Below are 23,928 nucleotides of genomic sequence, written 5' to 3' on the forward strand. Positions count from 1 at the left end.
CAGGAAACCACAGTTCAGGTCCCTGCTTTATCTTATGGTGGTCCCCAAATAGTAAGAAAAGTCTAGAAGGAAACAAACCATCCCTATTCTCAACAAGTCTTCTAAGCCTAAACCTAAATAGTGAGGGTGTCAATAAGTCTCAGGAGGAAGAGGCACGGTGTTCTTTGGCTTTTCATTCCTCTAATCAGAGAGTTGGCTGGAGTCAGGAGGCAAAAAAGATCTGTGGACTCACAAGACTCTGCTTGCTAAACTGAGTTGTTGCCCAGTCTTCTCTTGTCCCTCTCGTTCCTTCCCCCAAACCTGATTCATTAGGTACTTTTTGGTTTGGTTGGCCTCCTCTCTCATCCCTGAGATCTTCCCCTCTCCTCAGATTCTTCCTTCCATATGGTCCTACTTGGATCCCTCAATGCTTTGGGGGTTTGGCAATGGGGGAATCCAGCTCCTGTTATATGGTTGTCAGTTCCTGGGTCTCAGAGAGACCGTACTGAACTTTGTGCTGGTCAAACAGCTTGCACAAGGCACTGATGTAGAGTGCATGGTACTTGTCCACTGTCTTCTTGCTTGGCTTCTTAATCCTGGGGATTGGCAGGGGCTCCCCAACTATGGGGAAGGAGAAGAGACAAGCTTTAGAGCCCCCCAACTCAAATTTCCCATCCCTCAGAGGGAGCTACACACTGAAACTTAGTATCTGGGTCCCCTCCCCTTGCTTTGTTCTTTCTCTCTGCTCCAACCCCACCCTGTCCCATATTCTCCAAATACCTAATCTCATGCATGCTCTAGAGAATGAGAGCAAGCTCAGGAGAGTGTTGAAAGAATGTATGTGAATAATGATGCTCTCATAGCAGTTGCTGAACTCTGTCCCACTCGTGAATGGCCACAACTCTTATCTTAGTTGTCCTCCCTACCCTGCCCTCAATCACACCCACTGGAATTCCCATTGCCCATCCCAGCTGTGTGTCAGGTCCCCTGGGACTTGATGGGTGACCTGGGTGGGGGGAATCGAGGACCAGGGTGGTCCAGAGATACTGGAAATCTCACCAACAGTGGTAATGGGCCGATTGAAAGGCAGAAAACCCCAGGATCCTCGAGTGAGTCCCCGGCCATGGAAGGTACAGAAACTTAGTCGCAGGACTTTTTCAGATGTGTCCTGGATAGTTTTTTGGAAGAACCTTATCCACGTGCCCTCAGGGAAGGTCTCTTGATTGTAAACCTCGTTCTCTCCAAAGGAATAGGAAGGGACAAGGTATGCTCTGTAAAGAGAGAGGTGGAAGTGTGAGTTCTCCCAGGAAGCTCCCCTCAGTGAAACCCTCTCCAAGGTGGGAAACCTCTACAATATCCCCATTATAGGTCAAGAACCCAAGAACCCAAACATCTCCAGCCTTGTGTTTCATTTTTGCCATGCCCCACCCTCCCAACTGAATCCTTTGCAGGAAGCTGCTGCACCTTGTCCTGTGATGCGAAGAAGCTAATCTCAGGCAATCTAACTGCCTTCATTGCACCCAACATCCAGAGTGATCTTCGTAAACTGCATATCTGGACACATCACTCCTCTCTTTAAAATTCTTCCAGAGTTCCTCACTTTGTACCACACTGCTTAGCACGGCCTTTGTGCTCTAGTCCTGCCTACCTGGCTAGTTTCCCCTCTCCTCACCCCTTCCTTGCAATCCGCTTAGCTATACTAATTGTGTCAAGTTCTCTCTTGTCTATGGGTCTTTGTACACTCGGCTCCCTCTGCTGGAAATGCCTTCCCTCTGTCTTCACGTGGCTAATTCTATTTTGCCCTTCAATACTCAACTCCAGTTTCATCCCCTTGAAGAAACTTTCTTTGATCACCTCCAATTCCCTCTCCCACAATGTGGTTTAGATACCCTTCATCTAGTGCTTATCTTTCTCCTACACTAACACTATCCTAACTCTGTATTACAGTCATTCCCTTACCTGGATGATTCCCTGGTTGTCTGTCAAGCAGATCAAAGGTGGGAACAGTGTCATTCATCTTTGAATCTCTAGGACCTGGCATAGTGCCTGATATGTTGTAGGACCCCTGAGCTCTTTCTCCCTTTTGGTCTGACTGGCAGCTTCTACTAATATTTCAATTTACAATTCAGATGTTGCCCACCTATGAAACCTCTACTTTGGGTGAAAGTCTTTCCATCAACTGGTGCTCTCATAGCAGTTTGTACATATCTCTATTATAGCATGTCATTCACTCAACTAATATTTACTGAGTTCTTTCTATGTGCCAGCACTGTTTTAAGCCCTGGGAATATATCAGTGAACACAATGGATTAAGAAAAAAATCTCTATCTTCATGGAGCTTACCTTTTATTGAGGGAAGACAGACAATAAACAATAATAACAAAGGAAAAACCAGATACATAAACAAATAAAATTGATGATATATAAGAAGATGATATGTGCAATGGGAAAAAAATAGAGCAGGATGGTCAGGATAGACTTTGTTGAGAAGAGACATTTGAGCAAAGACCTGGAGGAGGTAAAGGAATGAGCCAAGCAGTTATTTGGAGGAATAGTGTTTCAGGCAGAGAGGACAGCTAGAGCAAAGGCCCTAAGGCAGGAGTGTGTGGCTTGCTTGAGGGACAGCAAGGGGGCCAGTGTAGCTCTAATGGAGTGAGCAAGGGGGAGGGCAGTGGGTGATGAGGTCAGAGAGGTGGCTAAGGACCAGATTCTTTAGGGTCTTTCAGGCCCTTGTAAAGACTTCGGCTTTCCCTCGGAGTGAAATGGGAGCCATTGGAGCATTTGGTGTAGTGACATGATCTGACTCAGGTTTAATAGGATCATCGTGGCTACAGATAAGAATAGACTCTTGGATGTGGGGGAGGCAGGATAGAGGCAGGAAGAGCAGTTAGGAGACTACTGTAATAACCCAGGGGAGAGGTGATGGTAGTTTAAACCAGACGGTGGTAGATGAGATGGTAAATGGTTGACATCTGGATAGATTTTGTAATTATATGTGCATATGTCTGTCTTCCTCATTGGACTGTGAGTTCCTTAAAGGCAAGGACCAGGTCTTATTTATTTTTGTATCCTCAATGCCTAGTACTATGCCTGACACACAGTAGGCCATAACTGTTCAATAACTGCTGAATTAATGCATTCTATTTCTCAGACCAGATTATATGCTCTTTGGGGGCAGTAACTATGTCTTATTCATCTTTGCAATCCTCACAACATCAAGCCCAGTACTTTCCTTGCCCTGGGTATGTTCTCTGGGCCTCTCAGTTAATGGATTGATATAAAGTGAAGCCCCCCACTTCCCCAGACCCCTAGTCTACTAGGTAATGGGCAGAAGGTGAAAGTCTTCTTCTGCTGTTCTTTCTTCAACTTCAAGTAAGAAAAAGTGCACATCGAAATGTGTCTAGAGGCCCAAACACCCTTAAGGCATAATGTGAGGGTGTAGAGAGAAGCAAACAGAGTGAAAAGAGAGCCCCCTCTAATAGGTTTCCAAGGGAGGACACCATTCTGGAGAGGTGCTACAGAGGACCTATGGTACCCTGACAATAGGGCACCAGGAACTAGGGACCCACCCTGTCTGCCGTGCCAAATTCACAAAACCTTTACACTGTTTAAGGATGATGGTAGATGGGCCGGCCCCGTGGCTTAGTGGTTAAGTGCGCGCGCTCTGCTGATGGCGGCCCGGGTTCAGATCCCGGGTGCGCACCGACGCACCGCTTCTCCGGCCATGCTGAGGCTGCGTCCCACATACAGCAACTAGAAGGATGTGCAACTATGACATACAACTATCTACTGGGGCTTTGGGGGAATAATAAATAAATAAAATTAAAAAAAAAAAAGGATGATGGTAGAGACGCCTGGCCTGCACAAGAGGGCTTCAGCAGCTCCACCCACCACAATACCCACGGCATTTCCAGAGCCTTTCTGAGTCAGCAAATACTTCAAGGCTGACTCACTCACTGGGCACACACCTGTGAAACAAAAGAGTCAAGTGCCATAACAAACTTGGTATCTGAGGATGGAGTAAGGGGTTCTTTTGGGCTCTTCCTTGCTGGACACAGTTCTGTTTCCTGACTATTGTTGTTTCCACTGTTCTGTCTTTGACCTCCACATCCTGGTTTAGCCCTATCCTGAGGTTGATCCTTAGGGTCAGCTGCTTGCCTTGGGGGTCTGTGCTATTACAGTTGGGGCTACATTGAGTTTCTCTGCCTACTTCTTCTTAGCCCCATAGCATTTAAGCCCATCCCTTCCCTCTCTACTCATGAACCACAGCTGTCTTCCAGTCTCCCCAGGCTGACAGCATTGGAGACTCTGCAGAGTTCTCCCCCACCTGGGGTGATCAGGACTAGACACCACCAACCTGCTTCCTCCCTAGAGCAACCTGCCAAAGGGGAGCCATTGGCTGGGGTTTCTGGAGAGTAGGCAGACCCAGGAAACTCCTAAGCCAAATTGAAATGTAGAAGAACCATGGAATGAGGATGACACCCTGTTGCTCAACAGCACTCAGAGTCTTTCCTCAATTCTGCTTCCCATCTTTGCCCTGTGCTTACCTTCTATTCTCTCCTAGGATGACAGAAATTGCTACCAGACCTCAGTCATTGAAAGAGACTGCTTCTCCAGGTTCATGCCAACCTCAGAGGAGAGCAGAACCATCCTCTGGGACTCTAGTGGTCCCACCTGGCCCCTCCAGATAGATGTATCTTACCTTTTAATGTTTGGCTTCAGTTGTTTTCTGGTGTTCAGAAGGATGGATATTTATCCAGTGAGAAGGACATTTGTCACAGCACCCTGGCATGGGGAAGTTGTCCTGGATTCTGATGGATACCTATCCTTTATTCTTTGATGTCTTGTGCAAGTTTGAAGGGGTTCCCAGGAGTTGAAGGTCATGGGCCAGGAGGGTACCAGCTAGTATGAGAGACTTTAAAATGTCTTTAAGATGCCCTGGGATGAGAGCTGCTATATAAATGTCTGGCCAAAATAAGCCAACTGACATCCCAGAAAGAGTCTGGCAAAGTTTATCCGAGCTGCCCTGTTCATGCCTGATTTTCTCCACATTTGGGTTTGATATTTGGCTTTTGCCTTCTGCTTTCCACTTTGGCTCTGATCCTGAACTCCAGCCTTCTGCTTCCTCCTCTGAAAGGATTCCTGGCAACTCCTATGAATGCCCGTAACTTATCCTGTTGCCTAACCAAACCCTGCCTTCCAGATCTTGGATGGAACCTGACACTTGGAGACATACTCCTGTTACTGTCCCAGTGTGTTCTGGACTCATTTTCTACTAAGTCCTCTTCCAGCAGGGAGTGAGAATTGGACTGACTGTCAGGGCTTATTGGGGTTGGAGCTCTGAGGTAAGTCAGAGGATGGAATGACTTCTTATACTCACCCATTGACATCACATATTGTCGCACAATTGGGATCCAGAAGACCCCTTCCAAGGTCCCTACAGAAGTGATGCCTGGGAAAATCCGAGCAAAGCCAGTGGCCTCAGTGGCAAAGTTGATGAAGACACTGCAAGAAATAATGCCATGGGGGTGGTTGGCAATGATATAGTTGTGTTTGGGAGAGAGGTCATGAGTCTTCACCAGCTGTTAGAGGGAGATTGTGTCAGAGCAGTAGATAGGAAGAAGGAAGAGAGGACATGTGGGCTCACATCCCAGCAAGTAGCCTGTGTTTCCCTTGGGGAGCCCTAAATCCCTGTTCATTGGGATGTCATCATTGTCACAGGATTGCCAGGGGTTATGATACTCAGAGAGGCTCACTTGGATGTGCCACTATAAGTCAAGGCTGCTATCTATCCATCTTCCCACCTGCCCATCCATCTTGGGCCCCTACTCTATATTATGCCTCTGGGCCTTGACCTTCACTGCTGGCCACCAAAGCCTTTGAAAACATGGAGCTGAGTGGAGAGCGAGAGTCTGAGCAACAGGGACTGAGGGTATCCAGAGGAAGAGTAGTCACTTTTATTGGGAAGTAATTTCAGAAATACTTCCAGAGGGTCCAGTTTCGTACCCAAGGTGAACGCCTACCACCTATGGGTACAGAAGGGAAGGGAAGAGCAGGTGAGATATTGCCAATCCCTCTACTTCTCCCAGGGGTGGAGGGTTCTTCCTACAGTCCTCAGGTCACAGGAGAGGCCTCCTTTTCACACTTCCATATTTCTAAGGCACAGAGCTGTAGATACTAGCCTTGAATCCAACTCTCAAGGAGACATAGGAAGCCCCTGCTCCTCTGGAGCCAGCCAGAAAGGTGATAGGGAAACAGTGTGAGGCTGGAGGCACCTGCCCAGAAATCTCAACCTCTTAATTCTTCCTGGCCAGGCTGGCAGAGAACTCTGTTCCCTACTGAGCTTTGCTCTCCTCTCTCCTTCCCCTTCCCTCTACCGCCGTTTGCTTCTCTCTCTCTCTCCACCTCCCCCCTTTCCTTTCCCTTTCCCCTTCTTTCCTCTCCCCACCCCTTCTCCCTCTGCCTCTCCTATTCTTTCCCTCCATCCCCCTCTCCCTGTGGTTCCATCCTTGGCACAGACAGTGACCACCACTCTTCACCTGTCTCTTACCTTGATTGTGGGTGTTCTAATCATAGGCAAGCCAGGCTAAGGCGAGCACAGACAAGGTCCAGAACTTAGTGAACACCAGAAAGTAGGGTATAAGGACAACAGGAATAGCTCCTGAGGGGACATAAAGGGTTCATGCCCTTCAGTTCCCTTCAAGTTTAATACACCTCTCATAACCCCGATCTCTGCTCTATACTGAAGGAGCAGGTCAAGGCTGGTGTGAGACCATTCTCTCCTTCTCCCTCGACCCCCCACCTAGTTCTGCTGTGGTCCAGGCTGACCTCTGAGTCCCTGGATCTGGGTCCCCTTGATGGCTGAGATCTTAACTGAGGGAACAGCAGAACCATAACGTTCTCAGAGCAGGCCCTCAGCCAGGGTCAAAGGAAAGCACTACTTGGCAAGTGGAAAGAACAGCACCTTGGGCCGGTGGCTGACATCCCTGTTCTGGGACCTCAGGAAATCCTTTCTAAAAGCTTGACCCTCCTTCCTCTGTGGAACTGCTAAGTCAGCACATTCCAGCAAAGAGGGGCTGTCTGCAGTGTACAGGATGTTTGATGCTGAGAGGAAAGCACATATTAGAAACTGCTTTATTGTGTTCTCTTTCATACTATTCGAAATGTCCCAAAAGTTCAGAAGGGAAAAAAATTACTTCTGTTAACAAAGGGCCACGGCAAGCTGTGAAATGCAAACATGATATCTTACAGCTGTGGGAATTGAATATCATTTTTAAATCTGTATTCGTGAGAAAGAGGGGCTAAGTACACATATTGTGAGTAAAAGAAAACCCAGCTAAGGGAATGACTTCTTTGACCAGGTAACCACATCATGGTAGACAAAAGTTTCAGAGGAGGGAAAGAAACTCAAAAGTTACCTACCAGCAGGTTTGTTGCTCGCATTTTGGACATAGATGAAAATTACAGGAGGAAGACAGAATGGGCATTTCTTTTAAAAGTCATGTTATAAAGTAGAAGAAACCTTAGTGATAGGCTGAATTCTCCTTACAAGAGCTGGCTGAGATGGTTGTTGTAAGCACGCTAATTAAATAGGAAATAGTTGTGGGAGGAATGTTATGGGAAGCCTGCCATGGATAAAAGTCCTGCTACTTCTGACCCTCATAAAAGATTAGAGGGAATTTGCCCAGTAAGCTTCAGAAGAAAACTCAGATAAAATTAAAGTCATTATTAATTAAAAATAGTCTAAGCATATCATTTCTCTTATATCTTGCTTCAAATACATTTCGTTTTTATCCCCAGTATTTGGAACAGTGCTGTGCACACAGTAGGTGTTTAAAAAATATCTGTAGACTGATTGAAAGTTAAATAAATGTTTTCTCTTTTCAACAATAGTAAACTTAGATGATTAGTGTTTAGTCAGCATTTATGTTATTTCAATGTGATGTTATTTTAAAAGCATAAATGGATTGATTGTGTGCCTTACATCTGATCTCTTTCAGTTATCTACCAGTCCTAAAGGTAGTCTAAGAGCCATACCTCCATAAACACCACCTCTCTAGTGGAATCTATTTGAATTGCAAGTGTGGCACCTCAGGAGACCCTAAGTGTCCTTTAAGAGCAAGCCCACCAGACCCAGCCTGTTTGAATGTCATCAGTGTCACTCATGGTGACAGAAGTGGGATTTCTTTCTTTCTTTCTTTATTTTGTGAGGAAGATCAGCCCTGAGCTAACATGTGATGCCAATCCTCCTCTTTTTGCTGAGGAAGATTGGCCCTGGGCTAACATCCATGCCCATCTTTCTCTGTTTTTTTTTTTTTTTTTTTTAATTTTTTGTTTATTGCAGTAACATTGGTTTATAACATTGTAAAAATTTCAGGTGTACATCATTGTACTTCTATTTCTGCATGGACTACATCACGTTCACCACCAAAATACTAATTACAACCCATCACCACACACATGTACCGAATTATCCCTTTCACCCTCCTCCCTCCCCTCTTCCCCTCTGGTAACCACCAATCCAATCTCTGTCCCTATGTGTTTGTTTATTGTTGTTATTATCTACTACTTAATGAAGGAAATCATACGGTATTTGACCTTCTCCCTCTGACTTATTTCACTTCGCATTATACCCTCAATGTCCATCCATGTTGTCACAAATGGCTGGATTTCGTCGTTTCTTATGGCTGAGTAGTATTCCATCTCTGTTTTTTCTGGAACGTTGCCACAGCATGGCTTGACAAGCAATGCGTAGGTCTGTGCCCGGGTCCGAACTGGCAAACCCTGGGCCGCCAAAGGGAGCATGCCCACTTAACGGCTACGCCACCAGGCCAGCCCCTTGAGTTAATTTTTTAACAAGATGTGAGGTTTTGGTCAAGGTTCACTTACTACATATGGATATCTAATTGTTCCAATATCATTTGTTGAAAAGACTATCTTTCCTCCATTGAATTGCTTTTGCATCTTTGTCAAAAATCGATTGGCCATATTTGTGTGGGTCTTTTTCTAGACTCTCTATTCTATTTCATTGATCAATGTGTCTATCCTTCCACCAATACATCACTGTCTTGATTGATGTAGTTTTATACTGTCTTAAAATTAGATAGTGATTCCTCCAACTTTATTCTTTTTCTAAATTGTTTTAACTATTGCAGTTCCTTTGTTTTTCTATATAAATTTTAGAATCAGCTTGTTTATGTCTACAAAAACTCCTGATGGGAGTTTTTTAAATTAAACTTTTTATTTTGAAATAACCTTAGATCAACAGAAAATTTGCAAGAATATTTTAATAAAATCCCATATAACCTTCACCTAGATCTACCCATTGTTAACATTATACATTTGATTTATCTCTAAATATAAGTATATACATATATGTTTGTATTTGAGACTAGTGCATTACAGAGATCACAACCCTTTGCCCCTAAATATCTAATTGTGTATTTTCTAAAAACAAAGACATTCTCTTCCTCAATACTACTCCCACCCACAATACTCTCCACCCACAATACTATTATCAAATTTGGGAAATTTAATATTTATGCAAAGCTGTTATCTAATATACCCTGCTGGAATTTTTATTTTAATTGCATTACATTTATACATCAATTTGGGGAGAATTGACACATTTACTGTGTTGGGTCTTCCAATCCATGAACACAATATGTCTCTAACCATTTAGGTCTTTAATTTTATTCATTAGCATTTTATAGTTTCCAGTGTACAGATGCTGTACAGGTTTTGTTAAATCTATATAAGTATTTCATTTTTTGGAGGTATTTAAATGGTATTTCTTTTTAGATTTCTATTTTCAATTGTTCTCTGCTAGTATATAGAAATGTAGTTGATATTTATGTGTAATCTTGTATCTTGTGACTTTGCTAACCTCATTTGTTAGTTCTTGGAGGGTTTTTTTTTTTAATAGATTCCTTGGGATTTTCTACACAATCACGTCCTCTGTGAATCAGGACAGTTTTTTTTCTTACTTTTCAATCTGTATGCTGTTCTTTCTTTTTTTCTTCTTGCCTTATTGCACTTCCTAGGACTTTTAGTATGATGTTGAATACAAATGGTGAGAATGGACATCTTCGCTTTGCTCCCAAGCTTAGGGAGAGAGCTTTCAGTCTTCACCATGAGGTATGATGTTAGCTGCAGATTTTTTGTAGATGCTCTTTATCAAGTTGAGGAAGATTCCCTCTAGTCCTAGTCTGTTGAGAGGTTTTATCATGATTGAAGTTGAAGTTTATCAAATGCTTTTTCTACAGTAATTGATATGATCATGTGTTTTTTCTTCCTTAGGTAGTTAGTATGGTAGTTTACGTTGATTGATTTTTCAAATATTTACACTTGCATTCCTGGGATAAAGTCCACTTGGTCGTGCTATATTATTCTTTGTAATATATTGCTGGATTTGGATTTTATTTGCTAGTATTTTGTTCAGGATTTTTGCGTTTATATTCATGAAGGATATTGGTCTATAGTTTTCTTTTTTGTGTTGTCTTTGTCTGGTTTTGGTATCAGGGTCTGACCTCATAAGTGAGTTGGCAAGTGTTCTTTCCTCTTCTATTTTCTGGAAAAGATTGTGTGGAATCTTTAAAATGCTTTGTAGAATTTGCTGTTGAAACCATCTGGGTCTGCATATTTTTGTTTTGGAAGATTTTTAACCTTCCAAAATTAAAATTTAATTTAATTTAATTAATAGTTATAGGTTATCAGTTTCATCTTGGGTGAGTTCTGATTGTTTGTGTTTTTTGAGGAAGTCTCCAAATATACTTGTTAATTAGTTTATTTTTTCTTTTCAGTTCTGTCAGTTTTTGCTTCATATATTTTGAAGCTCTATTGTTAGGTGCATACACGTTTAGGGTAGTTACATCTTCCTGGTGAATTGACCCTTTTCTCATTGTGTAGTGTCCCTCTTTATCCCTGGTCCTGACTTTTTTAAGAAATAAATTTAAACCTGTAGAGCCTCAAATTACTAACGATTGCTAACTTAAGTTAAAGATGGTGTCAATATGAATCTAAGTCGGTCCTTTCTTCAAATCATCTCTGATTCATCTCACTTGCTCACTTTCCCCATATAGTAATAGCCAATATTCATTGTACACTCATCATGTAAAACTGTTTTACATGCATATTTTATTTAATCTTTGTAAAGATCCCTTTAGAACAGTAATCATTCTCATTTTGTGGATGAGGAACCCAGTTTCAGAGAGGTTAAATAACCACCTGAGGTCACACAGCTAGCCGGTGGGCGAGCCAGTGTTGAGAACTCAGATCATCTTACTCCAGAGACTGTACCCTTAACCACTAATCTCTAGTTATTGCTTCCTTTTAGTTAGTTACCAATTCCTGTCAGTTCCGTCCTCCAAATACCTTTCAAATTATCCTCTTCCCCACCTCCATGCTACCATTGGGTCCAAGCCACCATTATCTCTCTTCTAGATGAATGCCAATGTCTTCTAAATAGGCTCCTTGCTTCCTTTTGAGCCATGATGCAGCCAGCACGCTAAATGCAAATCCGACTCTGTCCCTCTGCAGCACATAACCAAGAACATGGCTGGCTTGTCAAAGAGGAATTTTTGTGGCTTTGTGATTACTCATTGGATCCAAATTAACTATAAATATAAGAACTTGTGGGAGTAAAAGGTAATTTAATAATTCAACAACTAACATGGCTTCCTATGACTCTTAGGATCAAGTGCAGCCTCGTAACCTTGGTTTTGAAGGCCCTCCATGTTGGAGTCCCTGGCTACCCTCTTGTTCTCTGTATTCCACCATGCTGTTCTTCTGTCAGTTCCTTCAACTCATTCCATTCTCTAGCCTCCAGGCTTCTGTGCATGTTGTCTCTTTTGTCTGGAAGACTGTTTCCTCAGCTCCTTGCCTGGCTAGTTCCTATTTATATTTCAGGCCCCAGGATAAATGTCACAGTTTCAAAATTTTGGAGCTATCTTTAACCTCTCTCCCTTTCCAAAAAAATCTCTCCCATTCATCCTCCTGCCTCTGTCCCCATTGCTACTGCGATGGTCCAGAACTTGATCTCTGGTCAAGACTGCAGTCTTTTGTCACTCTTTGCCTGCTGGTCTCTTCCTCTCCAGTCCATTTTCCATGCTACTTCTAGATACTTTTTTAAAGTACAATCATAATGTTGTTTGCCTCCTCTGAATCCTTCAATATTTTCCCGCTGCTGACAGAATAAAGTCTGAACTTACTAGCCTGGCATTTAAGGCCCTCCATGGACTAGCCCCACACATCTTCCTAGCCTCAGCTCTCAGTACCTGCACTCATGCCCCTTATGCTCTAGCCTAGTATTTCTCAAAGTGTGGTCTCTATACCACTGTAGGGACACTAGATGATCTGAGGTGGTATATGGATGGAAAGTTATCTTAATGTGTAGTGAATGAAAGTGAATTCATGGTAGTGATATAAAACTTCCTGTTAAAATACATTAATTTAGTTTACAGAAATGAATCAATATGGAAAAAATATTAAGTAATAATAGCATAAATAGTACCCAGCCGTGGAAAGAACCAGAAGGTGGGATGCATATGGCTGAAGTTCAGGAAACAAGGGCCCAACCACCTTAGTCTACTCCTCATTCCCTCAATCCACCATGCAATTTCACATGTCTATACCTTTGGTGATGCTGTTCCCTTATTCTGACTACCCTCTCCTCAACTTTCTGTCTATCAAAATTCTCTTAGCCTTCAAGCCTTAGCTCAAATGATACCTCCTTGATGATATCTTTGCTGATTCTCTGGTCAGAATTAAGGTTCCTTCCTCCACACACCCACAGCACATTACTTATGCTTCTATTTGGCCCTGTTTGCTGCTTGTGTAGTTAATACCTCACATCTGGCCCTCTCCCAACTAGACAGTAAGCTTCTTGAAAGCAGCCTTTAGCACAGTGCCAAGCACAGGGAGATGATTCGTGATAAATATTTATTACATTAAATCGTAGCACAGGGCCGGGCCCATGGCTTAGCGGTTAAGTGCGCACGCTTCGCTGCTGGCGGCCAGGGTTCGGATCCCGGCGTGCACCGACGCACTGCTTGTCCGGCCATGCTGAGGCAGCGTCCCACATACAGCAACTAGAGGGATGTACAACTATCTACTGGGGCTTTGCGGAGAAAAGGAGGAAAAAAAGGAGGAGGATTGGTAATAGATGTTGGCACAGGGCTGGTCTTCCTCAGCAAAAAGAGGAGGATTGGCATGAATGATAGCTCAGCGCTGATCTTCCTCACAAAAAAAAAAATTAAAAAAATAAATTAAAATAAATAAATAAATAAATAGTAGCAGAGGAAGAAGTTTGATTTCAAAATTCTCCAAGTGGCAGGTAAAAGCTAACAGGGAGAAGCTAACACCAATACTCTTGTTTCAAACAAGGAAAGACTTTCTGAGGTTCCAGAGTGTGCGTGTGTGTGTAAGACTATAGGCAGCCAGTTATTTCCAGTGTAAAGCAAAAACCCAGCATCCTAATCAGTTGGCTCAAAGCCTTCAGAAATCGAAGAACATGGGGGCCGGCCCCGTGGCTTAGCCATTAAGTGCACGTGCTCCGCTACTGGCGGCCCGGGTTTGGGTCCCGGGCGCGCACTGAGCACCGCTTGTCCGGCCATGCTGAGGCGGCGTTCCACATACAGCAACTAGAAGGATGTGTAACTATGACATACAACTATCTACTGGGGCTTTGGGGAAAAAAAAAAAGGAGGAGGATTGGCAATAGATGTTAGCTCAGAGCCGGTCTTCCTCAGCAAAAAGAGGAGGATTAGCATGGATGTTAGCTCAGGGCTGATCTTCCTCACAAAAAATAAAATTAAAATAAAATAAAATAAAATAAAATAAAATAAAATAAAAAGTAAAAAAAATAAAAGAAATCGAAGAACATGGCTAGTTTGTCAAAGATGAATTTCTGTGGCTTTGTGATTACCTGTTGGATCTAAATGAACTATAAATATAAGAACCTGTGGGAGTAAAAGGTAATTTAATAATTCAACAAACATTGAACGCACCTCATGTGAAATCTCTGTGCTAGAAGCCACAGGGACTGGGTTGGGGACTGGAAGGAGAAGGGTGAAGAGAGTAAATATGGGAATGATGAAAATAATGTAAGTATGGTCACGGATACCAGGTATCAAGCATTTGTTATTAACAAGCACTCTGTTCAGCACTCAATGTGCATTATCTCATTTAATCCTCTCACAACCCTAAGAGATAACCCTATTATCCCCATTTTACACATGAAGAAACTGAGGCTCAGAGAGGTCATGTATCTTCACTCCAAGCTTTGGAATAAAAAGTAGTGGCATTTGTTGAATCTTTATTATGTGCCAAGAGCTATTTTAAGCACTTTATGTGTGTTAAATCATATTAATACATGTAGAAAATAAAGTTCTTGTCTTCCAGAAACTCAGTCTAGTGGGGAAGACTGATATCATAAATAATGGATACATCCCAGAGGGTTAGAACTATATAGTCAGGGTTCAAATGTCATTTTATGGGAACCCAAGGAGAAGACCATTCCTTACTACTGGGAAAGCTAGAAAAGCTTCTTGCAGAAGGTAAGATTTAAGTTGAATTTTGGAGGAAGAGTAGGACTTTGACAGATGGATTAGTGGAGGAAGGGCCTTCCATGCACAAGGAAGAGCTTGCACAAAGGCCTGAAGATGGAAGAGTCCAAGGCCCACGAGTAACACCATAAGCTGCAAAAGTACAGGGAGCATGGGAGGCCATGGAGTAGAAGTTGAAGCTGGGAAGGAAGCTGGGAGATTAGGCCTGATGCTGAAGGGAATGAGAAGCCTGTGAAGTTATTAAGCAGAGGAGTAGCATGATCATATCTGTGTATCAGGAAATAATTTGGGATAACTGTGGGAGCAGGAGAAACTGTAGGCAGGGAGATAAGCTAAGAGTTGCAGTGATTTAGATGAGAGGCAATGGGAACCTGAAACAGGCTGCTATTTCTCAAACAAATTTGAAAGATACTATGGAGGTAGAATTTTCAGGGTTTGGTAGTTGATTGGATGTCGGGGGTGAAGGAAATGGAGTAGTGAATGATGCCTTAAAGGGACCTGTGGGAATACTGAGACTGTATCAAAGTCTCTATTTGCCTAATTTTCTAGGCCCTCGTTACTCATTATTCTTCCTGAGGGTGCAATGAAATCAGAGTGTAGGGTGCCTGTCTCAGAAGTGGTTGTCACTCTTCTGTTGATCAAATGGCGAGATTGGCAGTGTCTTATGAGGTGGGTGGTTGGGCTCCAAGTAATGTCAATTTCTATAACAGAAAGAAAGAAAATGAACATCTCTTGAGGATTTTTTTGCCTCTTTGATCTTTGGAAAGGTCTTGAGAGGCAGGTACCAAGCTTTGTTTCTACAAATGTGGAGAGTGAATGACTTACTTGCTCAAGGTCACATAGAAAATAATAGTGACTTTTACTTGCACAAGGTCACATGGCAAGTATGTGGTGAACCTGGTCTGTCTGACTCTCAAGACTATGTTCTATTTTTTGTAGTATCAGAAACCAGAGAAAGAAGGTAGGCCCACAAAAAAAGGATGTCCAGGAGAGAGAAAAAAAGAACAAGAGATGAACTTAAAGACCTCTAGTGAGGAAGAAGAAATCGGGAAGAACCGTCAATTTAGGGTCAAGCCTGGTCTTGCGAGAAATATAATAAGGACAAGACGTGGCTCTTGCTTCTCATGGAGCTTTTTGGGTAGAGGTGACAAAGGATGTAAGGGCTGCTACCCAACTATTATTACAAAGTGCTTTGGACTTTCAGAGGTGATGTAGTCTCGAGTTGTCTGGAAAACATTGCAGAGAAGGGATAACTTGAGCGATATCTCAAAGGAGGAGTTGTCCATGGATAGTTCAGGAAGAGCAGTCAGGGCATCTTTCCATTGGGGGGAATAGTCAGAGCTGAGGTGAAGGAGTGGGAGAGTACCTTTTGTGTTTGTTCTGTGAATAGACTGCCTGGAATACAAGCTTCATATAGGGGAAGTGTATGGGGATGAGCTGGTAAAGGATTAGAGCTAGAGAGTGGAGGAGGGCCGTGAATGCCTAGGCTAACGCATTTGTACTTCATCAAGTAGGCAATGGGAAACTACCGACTATTTTTGAGCAGGGACGGGCTATAATCAAAGATGCTTTTAAAAGACTCTCCTGGGAGCAGACAGTGGAATAGATTGGAGAGGGTGGAGAGTAGAAGGTAGAGGGCCAGGAGAGGGGATACTGCAACAGTTTAGGCAGATGGTGATACAAGCCCAGAAAGGAAGAAAGAGATGGAGAGCCATCCTCTAAATGGAAGCTGGCTCTGAGAGGGGTTGTCAGGGCCATTGGCTAATTCTCAGGGTTGTGGATATTTGTATTCCACATCTCCTGCAAACTGTCTTTTCATTCCTCTCTTCTCATTTCTTCCCTCCTTATCCCTCTGCCTTTTTTCTCCTCCCTTTCCCTATTTTCTCCCCCATCACTTCCAGTAATGCTCAGTAATCAGCCATGATTCTTAACATCATTTGGGAAGGAGGAGAAGCACTGAGGGAGGCTCTGAGCAAGACAAAAGGAATGAAGGAAAAAGGGTGAGAAAGACAAGGAAGAAGGACATCAGGAAAAAAGTAAGGAAGGAAGGGAAAGAGGAAGGGAGGAAGGGAGGAAGGAAGAAAGGAAGGAAGGAAGGAAGGGAGGGAGGGAGGAAGGAAGGATACTTTTTTGTATGGAGCATTTACTGTGGACCAAGCTGAGAGGATGGGGATACTGAGGCTTAGAGGGGTTACAGTACTTGTCCAAAGTCACACAGCTTATTGTTATCCAAGTTTGACGAACTCCAGAACCCATGTCCTGTTCACCATGCCACACTGCTTCCCTTTCTTGTCTTCCCTGATGCCCTCAATTTGATGTAATATTTTCTTTCTCTGAAACCCTAATATCACTCCATTGTGGCTCTTTCTTCCACTTAACACAGTCGGTCTTACATTGCAGTGACTTGTGTATGTGTCCAGCAGTGACACATGAAATGTGCACGACGGTGGAATGAATGATTGGTTTATCTTTGTTACTAGATAGTAAGGAGCCTGCACTTCACTCAGTGTTGCAGTCTCAGCAAGGACAGTCAAGGTCTTATCATTAATATTTGCTCTATAACTGTTGAACAGATTTGAATGTCTTACACCTCAGTGGGCATCACACAATGTTAGATGCTATAATCTACCTTGGCAATTCCCAAGACCCAGGATTCCCGTTGTAATTTCTAGCATAATCACTAAAAAAATAGAAACGAGATGTATAATACCTAAGCTAGTAGAGGAAGACAGATGGAATGATTAAGATACTCAGTCTAAAAGAAGTCAAGACAAATGGCCAGTAAGCATATGAAAAGATGCTCAACGCATCAATCAATCATTAGGGAAATGCAAATCAAAACCACAATGAGATATCATCTCACATCCATTAGGATGGCTACTCTAAAAAAAACCCAGAAAATAAAGAAGTATTGGAGAGGATATGGAGAAATTGGAATTCTTGTGCACTGTTGGTGGGAATGTAAAATGGTGCAGCTGCTATGAAAAACGGTATGTTAGTTTCTCAAAAAATTTTAGAATGGAATTACCATATGATCCAGCAATCTCACGTCTGGGTATACATCCAAAAGAATTGAAAGCAGGGTCTCAAAGAGATAATTTAACACCCATGTTCATATCAGCATAATTCCCAGTAGCCAAGAGGTAGAAGCAACCCAAGTGTCTGTAGACAGATGAATGAATAAACAAATTGTGGTATTTACATACAATAGAATATTATTCGGCCTTAAAAAAGAAGGAAATCTTGTCACATGACATGACATAGATGAACCTTGAAGACATTATGCTAAGGGAAATAAGCCAGTCACGAAAGGACAAATAGTGTATGATTCCACTTATATGAAGTACCCAGAGGAGTCAAATTCACAGAGACAGAGAGTAGAAGGGTGGTTGCCAGGGGCTGGGGGAGGGAGAAATGGGGAGTTAGTGTTTAATGGGTGCAGAGTTTCAGTTTTACAAGATGAAAAGAGGCCTGGAAATGGATGGTGGCGATGGTTGCACAACACTGTGAATGTACTTAATACCACAGAACCATACACTTAAAAATGGTTAAAATGGTAGATTTTATGTTATGTCTATTTTATCCCAATTTTTAAAAACTTTTAAAAATGCAGGTGAAAGAAAACATTCGCATTTATTATTAGTGTTTTCACTTAAGACACATAGGTGCGATCATTTGTCCCTAACATCCCCCCTCCATCTTTCGGCTTTTCCAGGGTGGCTGAAAGCTGGTGAGATTGGCGGGGCTGTCGGGGGTGGGGGATCGGGTGGGGGGGCATTACAAGGAGGCTAACCCTCCCTTTCTCGGGCCCTTATATATTCAATGTTGGATACACCCTCTATCCTATCCTTGTCTAGAGATAGTGTCCTTTGAGAGGGGAAAAGGAAGAGAGAAAAAAATACTTAAGAAAAAATCATTTTCTGGGAGAAAAATAAGAACGTTTTTTTGAGGAGAGCTCCCAAGAGGAGCCAGAACTATCTGAGCGCTTGTGTTCAAATGCCATACAAAGACTTCCCGTGGTGGGACAGCCCCCACACCTAAAAGGATTAGCTCACACAACACTACCTCTCTTGCCCTCTTTTCCCTGCTCTCTCTGCCCCATCTTTGCCCACTCTTTCTGGGATCCAGACTTGAAATGGCGGCTGCCACCAGGATGCCAACTCTCTTAGGACATTCCTGTGCCCTTCACTTTCCTAGCTAAAGGCTGAAACTTGTCAGAGGAGTCTTTTTGAGGAAGTTAAGATAAATGCAAAGGAAAACAAAAAGAAAATATGAAAGACTAGAAACAAGTTTACAGAAAAATTGTTTCCTTCTCTTAATGCATCTAGAGTCAAGCCACTGATGGACTAAGAGCTCGGCATGATTTGATTTCAATAAGGTTCAATAAGTCTTCATCTTTTGGGAACTATGGACCCCATTGGAAGTCTGGTGGAGCCTATGGGCCCCTTCTCTGAATAATATTTTTATTTTTATTTTTATTTATTTATTTATTTTTTTTAAGATTTTATTTATTTTATTTTTTCCCCCCAAAGCCCCAGTAGATAGTTGTATGTCATAGCTGCACATCCTTCTAGTTGCTGTATGTGGGACTCGGCCTCAGGATGGACGGAGAAGTGGTGCCTCGATGCGCACCCGGGATCCGAACCCGGGCCACCAGCATTGCAGCGTACGCACTTAACCACCAAGCCACAGGGCCGACCCGAATAATATTTTTATTTTTTTTTAATTTATTTATTTATTTATTTATTTTTTTAATTTTTTGTTTGTTGCAGTAACATTGGTTTATAACATTGTAAAAATTTCAGGTGTACATCATTGTACTTCTATTTCTGCATAGATTACATCGTGTTCACCACCAAAATACTAATTACAACCCATCACCACACACATGTACCGAATTATCCCTTTCACCCTCCTCCTCCTCCCCTTCCCCTCTGGTAACCACCAATCCAATCTCTGTCCCTATGTGTTTGTTTATTGTTGTTATTATCTACTACTTAATGAAGGAAATCATACGGTATTTGACCTTCTCCCTCTGACTTATTTCACTTTGCATCATGCCCTCAATGTCCATCCATGTTGTCACAAATGGCTGGATTTCATCGTTTCTTATGGCTGAGTAGTATTCCATTGTGTATATATACCACAGATTTTTATCCATTCGTCCCTTGATGGGCACTTAGGTTGCTTCCAAGTCTTGGCTATTGTGAATAAGGCTGCAATGAACACAGGGGTGCATGTACCTTTGCAAATTGGTGTTTTCAAGTTCTTTGGATAAATACCCAACAGTGGAATAGCTGGATCATATGGTAGTTCTATCGTTGATTTTTTGAGGAATCTCCATACTGTTTTCCATAGTGGCTGCACCAGTTTGCACTCCCACCACCAGTGTATGAGAGTTCCCTTCTCTCCACAACCTCTCCAACACATGTTGTTTCCTGTCTTGTTAATTATAGCCATTCTGACGGGCGTGAGGTGATATCTCATTGTAGTTTTGATTTGCATTTCCCTGATAGTGATTTTGAACATCTTTTCATGTGTCTGTTGGCCATCTGTATATCTTCTTTGGAGAAATGTCTGTTCAGGTCTTTTGCCCATTTTTTAATTGGGTTGGTAGTTTTTTTGTTGTTGAGATGCATGAGTTCTTTATATATTTTGGAGATTAAGCCCTTATCAGATGTATGGTTTGCAAATATCTTCTCCCAATTGTTAGGTTGTCTTTTCGTTTTGTTGATGGTTTCCTTTGCTGTGCAGAAGCTTTTTAGTTTGATGTAGTCCCATTTGTTTATTTTTTCTATTGTTTCTCTTGCCCGGTCAGATGTGGTGTTTGAAAAGATGTTGCTAAGACTGATGTCGAAGAGCGTACTGCCTATGTTTTCTTCTAGAACTTTCACAGTTTCAGGTCCCGAATAATATTTTTAAATGCATGAAATAAAATAGACTTACAAAGGAAACTCATCATATTAAAACACAGTTATGAAAACATTACAAAAAATGTGATATAGTAACATGGGCTTCTTGATTTATGCCTTAAATAACCAGATCTAACAGCAGTTCCAATAACTATTGGAATTTTGAGTTGAAATTGAACTAGTCATGAGCATAAATGAAATTTTGAGATGCCTGCAACAACTGGCATATGAAAGGCAAATCTCTGTGATGTCTATTACTGACAAAGTCACAGGTACTGCTGACACTTCTGTGGTTTGTTGCCCACATTCATCATTTCAATTTGAGGTTAGTGAAAATAAGGAGGTAATTTTTTCCATGCAAATTCAAAGTTGTCCCTCCCTTTCTTGAATTCTACGTCCATAGGCCCCTGGTTAAGAATCTCTGCTCTAAGGCGTCATGTAGTCTCCCATGGATTAGAATCAGCTGCCTCCTACCTGTCCCATCCTTCAGGATGACATCTCGCCCCATCCACTTTCCAAGCTTGCCCCTGTAATTGCTGCCCACAAAGCCCTGGTTTCTGGCTGGGAAAAGCTTGGAGCTCTCAGCCCATTTGCTCAGCACTGATGACTACATGCCCTGAGTCCACTGAGCAACTGGCCTTTTCTCAAAATTCTGTCTAATGAGTCACTCAGGCAGCCCTCGTATTTTCCAGAATTCTCTCAATATAGTCTTATACTGGAAAATCACCCTATGCCTACCTAGTAACACCAACTCTGCAAGCCACCACCACCTCTGCCCCTGTCCCTGAATATGACTCTTTTCAGCTAGTTCAGAGTGGGCAGTCCTGAGAAGGCTGGGGTGATCTTTAAACCAGAACAACCACAGCCTCACTCCTGGCCTTGATGCCCCTCAGTTGGGAGAGGAGAAATCCAGTGAACTCAACAGCAGCCATCTCTCTGGGTGGGGAGGCACGGTCCTTCCCAGTGGGAGGGGAATAGGAATAAGCAAATGATCTCCTTGGAGCCCTCCACATCTGGAGATTCCTGGCCTCTTTTTTGGCCTGTTCTCATGTGCTCTTCAGACCCTGGGGTTCACTCACCTAAAAATATGTAGAGTGGGATCCACTGTAAAACAGAGAGGGTTTGGAGGGTCTCCTGAAGATCCAGTCAGAAGAGGAAGGCCATGGCTATGGCGCTGTTCTGTTGTGGCAAGAGGCCAAAACAGAAGGTCAGTACCTCCAAAGCTGACCTGATTACAGGTGCTTTGTTCTAACCGCTTATCATTGAGTCCCTTTAGCAGATGGAGGTTTTAGGCTTGACCTAACCTTTCCCCCAGTCTTCTCTGTTCTCTGCCCCGCCCCAACTTCCTACACACACATCAGGTTTCAGATCACACTATCTAATCTCCTTAATATGTATTCTTTTTCCACATGATCAATTGCAATGAGGCAGAAATGGCCTTGGGGTGGTTTTAGCTGCATGTGTATGTGGGAGGCGGGGGGGGGGGGGGCTGATGATAAATTAGTGCGGGAAAAGAGAATGGCTTGGGTCTCAAATAGGACTTCTGAAAAGCAACCTGCTACCTTTCCCTGCTTAAGAAATGGGACCTGGCAACCACACTTGTTTCTGCCCTAGTGGCTGCTCTTTGGCTCCTCCTGTCTTCTGCTGAGACCCACCTAGTTAACTAGGGCCTTTTTTTGCATGGATATCCAGACTTCTCAGATCCCTCCTCATACCTCTGTTCCCAGGGGCTCTGTATCAGTGGCCAGATACCATATGGTAGAGTAGGAGAAGCATTGCACAGAGCAGACCTGGGTTCCAGTCCTACCTCCACCATGTTCTTCCCGTGAGACCTTTGGAAATTGCCCCATCTCTTTAGATCTCCGTTTGAACATTCGTTGTTGGAAGGCTGGGTAGTGGTTAGGGGCATGTACAGTAGAGCCAGATAGCTGGAGTTCAGCTCTCATCTCTGCCACTTACAAGTTGGTGAACCTCTGTGCCTTGGTTTCCCCATCTGCAAAATGGGGATAATAGTAGTTCCTACTTCATAGGGTTGTTCTGAGGATTAAGTGAGTGAATGAATGTAAAGTGCTTAGCACAAGGCCTGGCACACAGTAGGCACTATGTGTTTCCTGTTATTATTGTTCATTTAGTTCAATTAATGTCTATTGAAGTTCTGCTATGTTTCAGGCTAATAGGCTTGCTTCTGCACACCAACCTCTGCAAAATTAAAAATTGTCTCCAGGTCCCAGACCTCTGGATTCATTTTTTCTGTAACTATCTATTGAGCGACTACTGTTTGCCAGGCACTGTTGTAGGTGCTGAAGATTCAGTGGAGAAGAAGATGGACGTGACTCCTGCCTTCATTTGGCTTATAGTCTAGTGGAGGAGACAGACATTAAACAGAAAAAAAAGGGGCCAGCCCTGCGGCGTAGCGGTTAAGTTCACACGCTCTGCTTCGGCGGCCTGGGCTTCACCAGTTCGGATCCTCGGTGCGGACATACGTACCACTCATCAAGCCACGCTGAGGCAGCGTCCTGCATAGAGCAACTAGAAGGATGTACAACTATGACATACAAGTATCTACTGGGGCTTTGGGAAGAAAAAAGGAAAAAAGGGGGAAGATTAGCAACAGATGTTAGCTCAGGACCAATCTGCCTCAAAAAAAAAAGAAAAAAAACAGAAAAAAAAATCACAAAAATGTCTACACTCTTGAATTTGTGATAAGTGTCCTAAAGGAAAAGGCCAGTATTCTCAGCATAAGGCCTTGAATATAGAAGGTGCTCAAAAAAATCTTCTGGATGTGATCAAAAGAGTTGCTAGGAAAATCAAATACAAAAATGGTATCAAGTGTCCTATAAGTGCAAGGAAATATTGATTCCTTAGCCCTTTCCAGGGAGATTAGCAGAACTCTGCCTTCCTCTCCACCCCTCCCCAGAGTGGGCCCACCCCCACTCTGGCCTGGGCATCCCTGATTAGACTGACTAATAAGAGTCTCCAGAGTGGAGCTTAGGGAACTTGTTGGGTATGTTACGGGGTGTGCTTTCATTCCCCAACACACCCTAGATGGCCACCTGACATGTCACCCCTTTCTCCGCTTCCTCTCTTTTCTTCCCCCTGGCTAGCTGGGGTTCTCTAGCTGCTTCTTGGGGTTGCCTGGCCACATAGAGGGTGAGATGCACTGGAGCACTCTGCTCAGAATTTGCAGGGAAAGAGGGGGAGAGGTAAGAGCAGGCCTGGATTTTCTAGGGGAAAGCACAGGTGTGAAGAGGGCTGGAGTGTTCAGGATAGACAAGATCCACAATGTCAAAAGCTCCAAGTCCCCTTACAGATCAGGTCTCTACCCTCCTTCACTTTCAGGTGAAAGGACTGAAGGTCACACAGGAAACCAGAGACAGGACAAGGACAGACCGATTTCCATTTCTGTCTCCCTAATGTCTGGCTCTGGGCCTGGTACAGAGCAGGCACTCAAGTAAATGCTGTGGAACAAGTGA

The 23,928-nt window shown here is 43.1% G+C and overlaps 1 protein-coding gene across 1 annotated transcript; it reads right to left on the reverse strand.

The window, feature by feature from the left end:
- Positions 1 to 445: 445 nt before the first annotated feature.
- On the reverse strand, positions 446 to 21,619 carry DGAT2L6 (diacylglycerol O-acyltransferase 2 like 6). Its single transcript, XM_004439922.3, is given in 8 exon segments — positions 446 to 600; positions 1,039 to 1,250; positions 3,549 to 3,606; positions 3,831 to 3,947; positions 5,360 to 5,561; positions 5,935 to 6,005; positions 6,530 to 6,640; positions 21,535 to 21,619. Coding segments are annotated over 8 exon segments (1,011 nt in total).
- Between the last annotated feature and the right edge of the window lie 2,309 nt (positions 21,620 to 23,928).

The sequence above is a fragment of the Ceratotherium simum genome, chromosome X, assembly GCF_057802395.1.
Source record: "Ceratotherium simum simum isolate JZ-2026a chromosome X, ASM5780239v1, whole genome shotgun sequence".
In the NCBI taxonomy this organism is placed as follows: domain Eukaryota; kingdom Metazoa; phylum Chordata; class Mammalia; order Perissodactyla; family Rhinocerotidae; genus Ceratotherium; species Ceratotherium simum.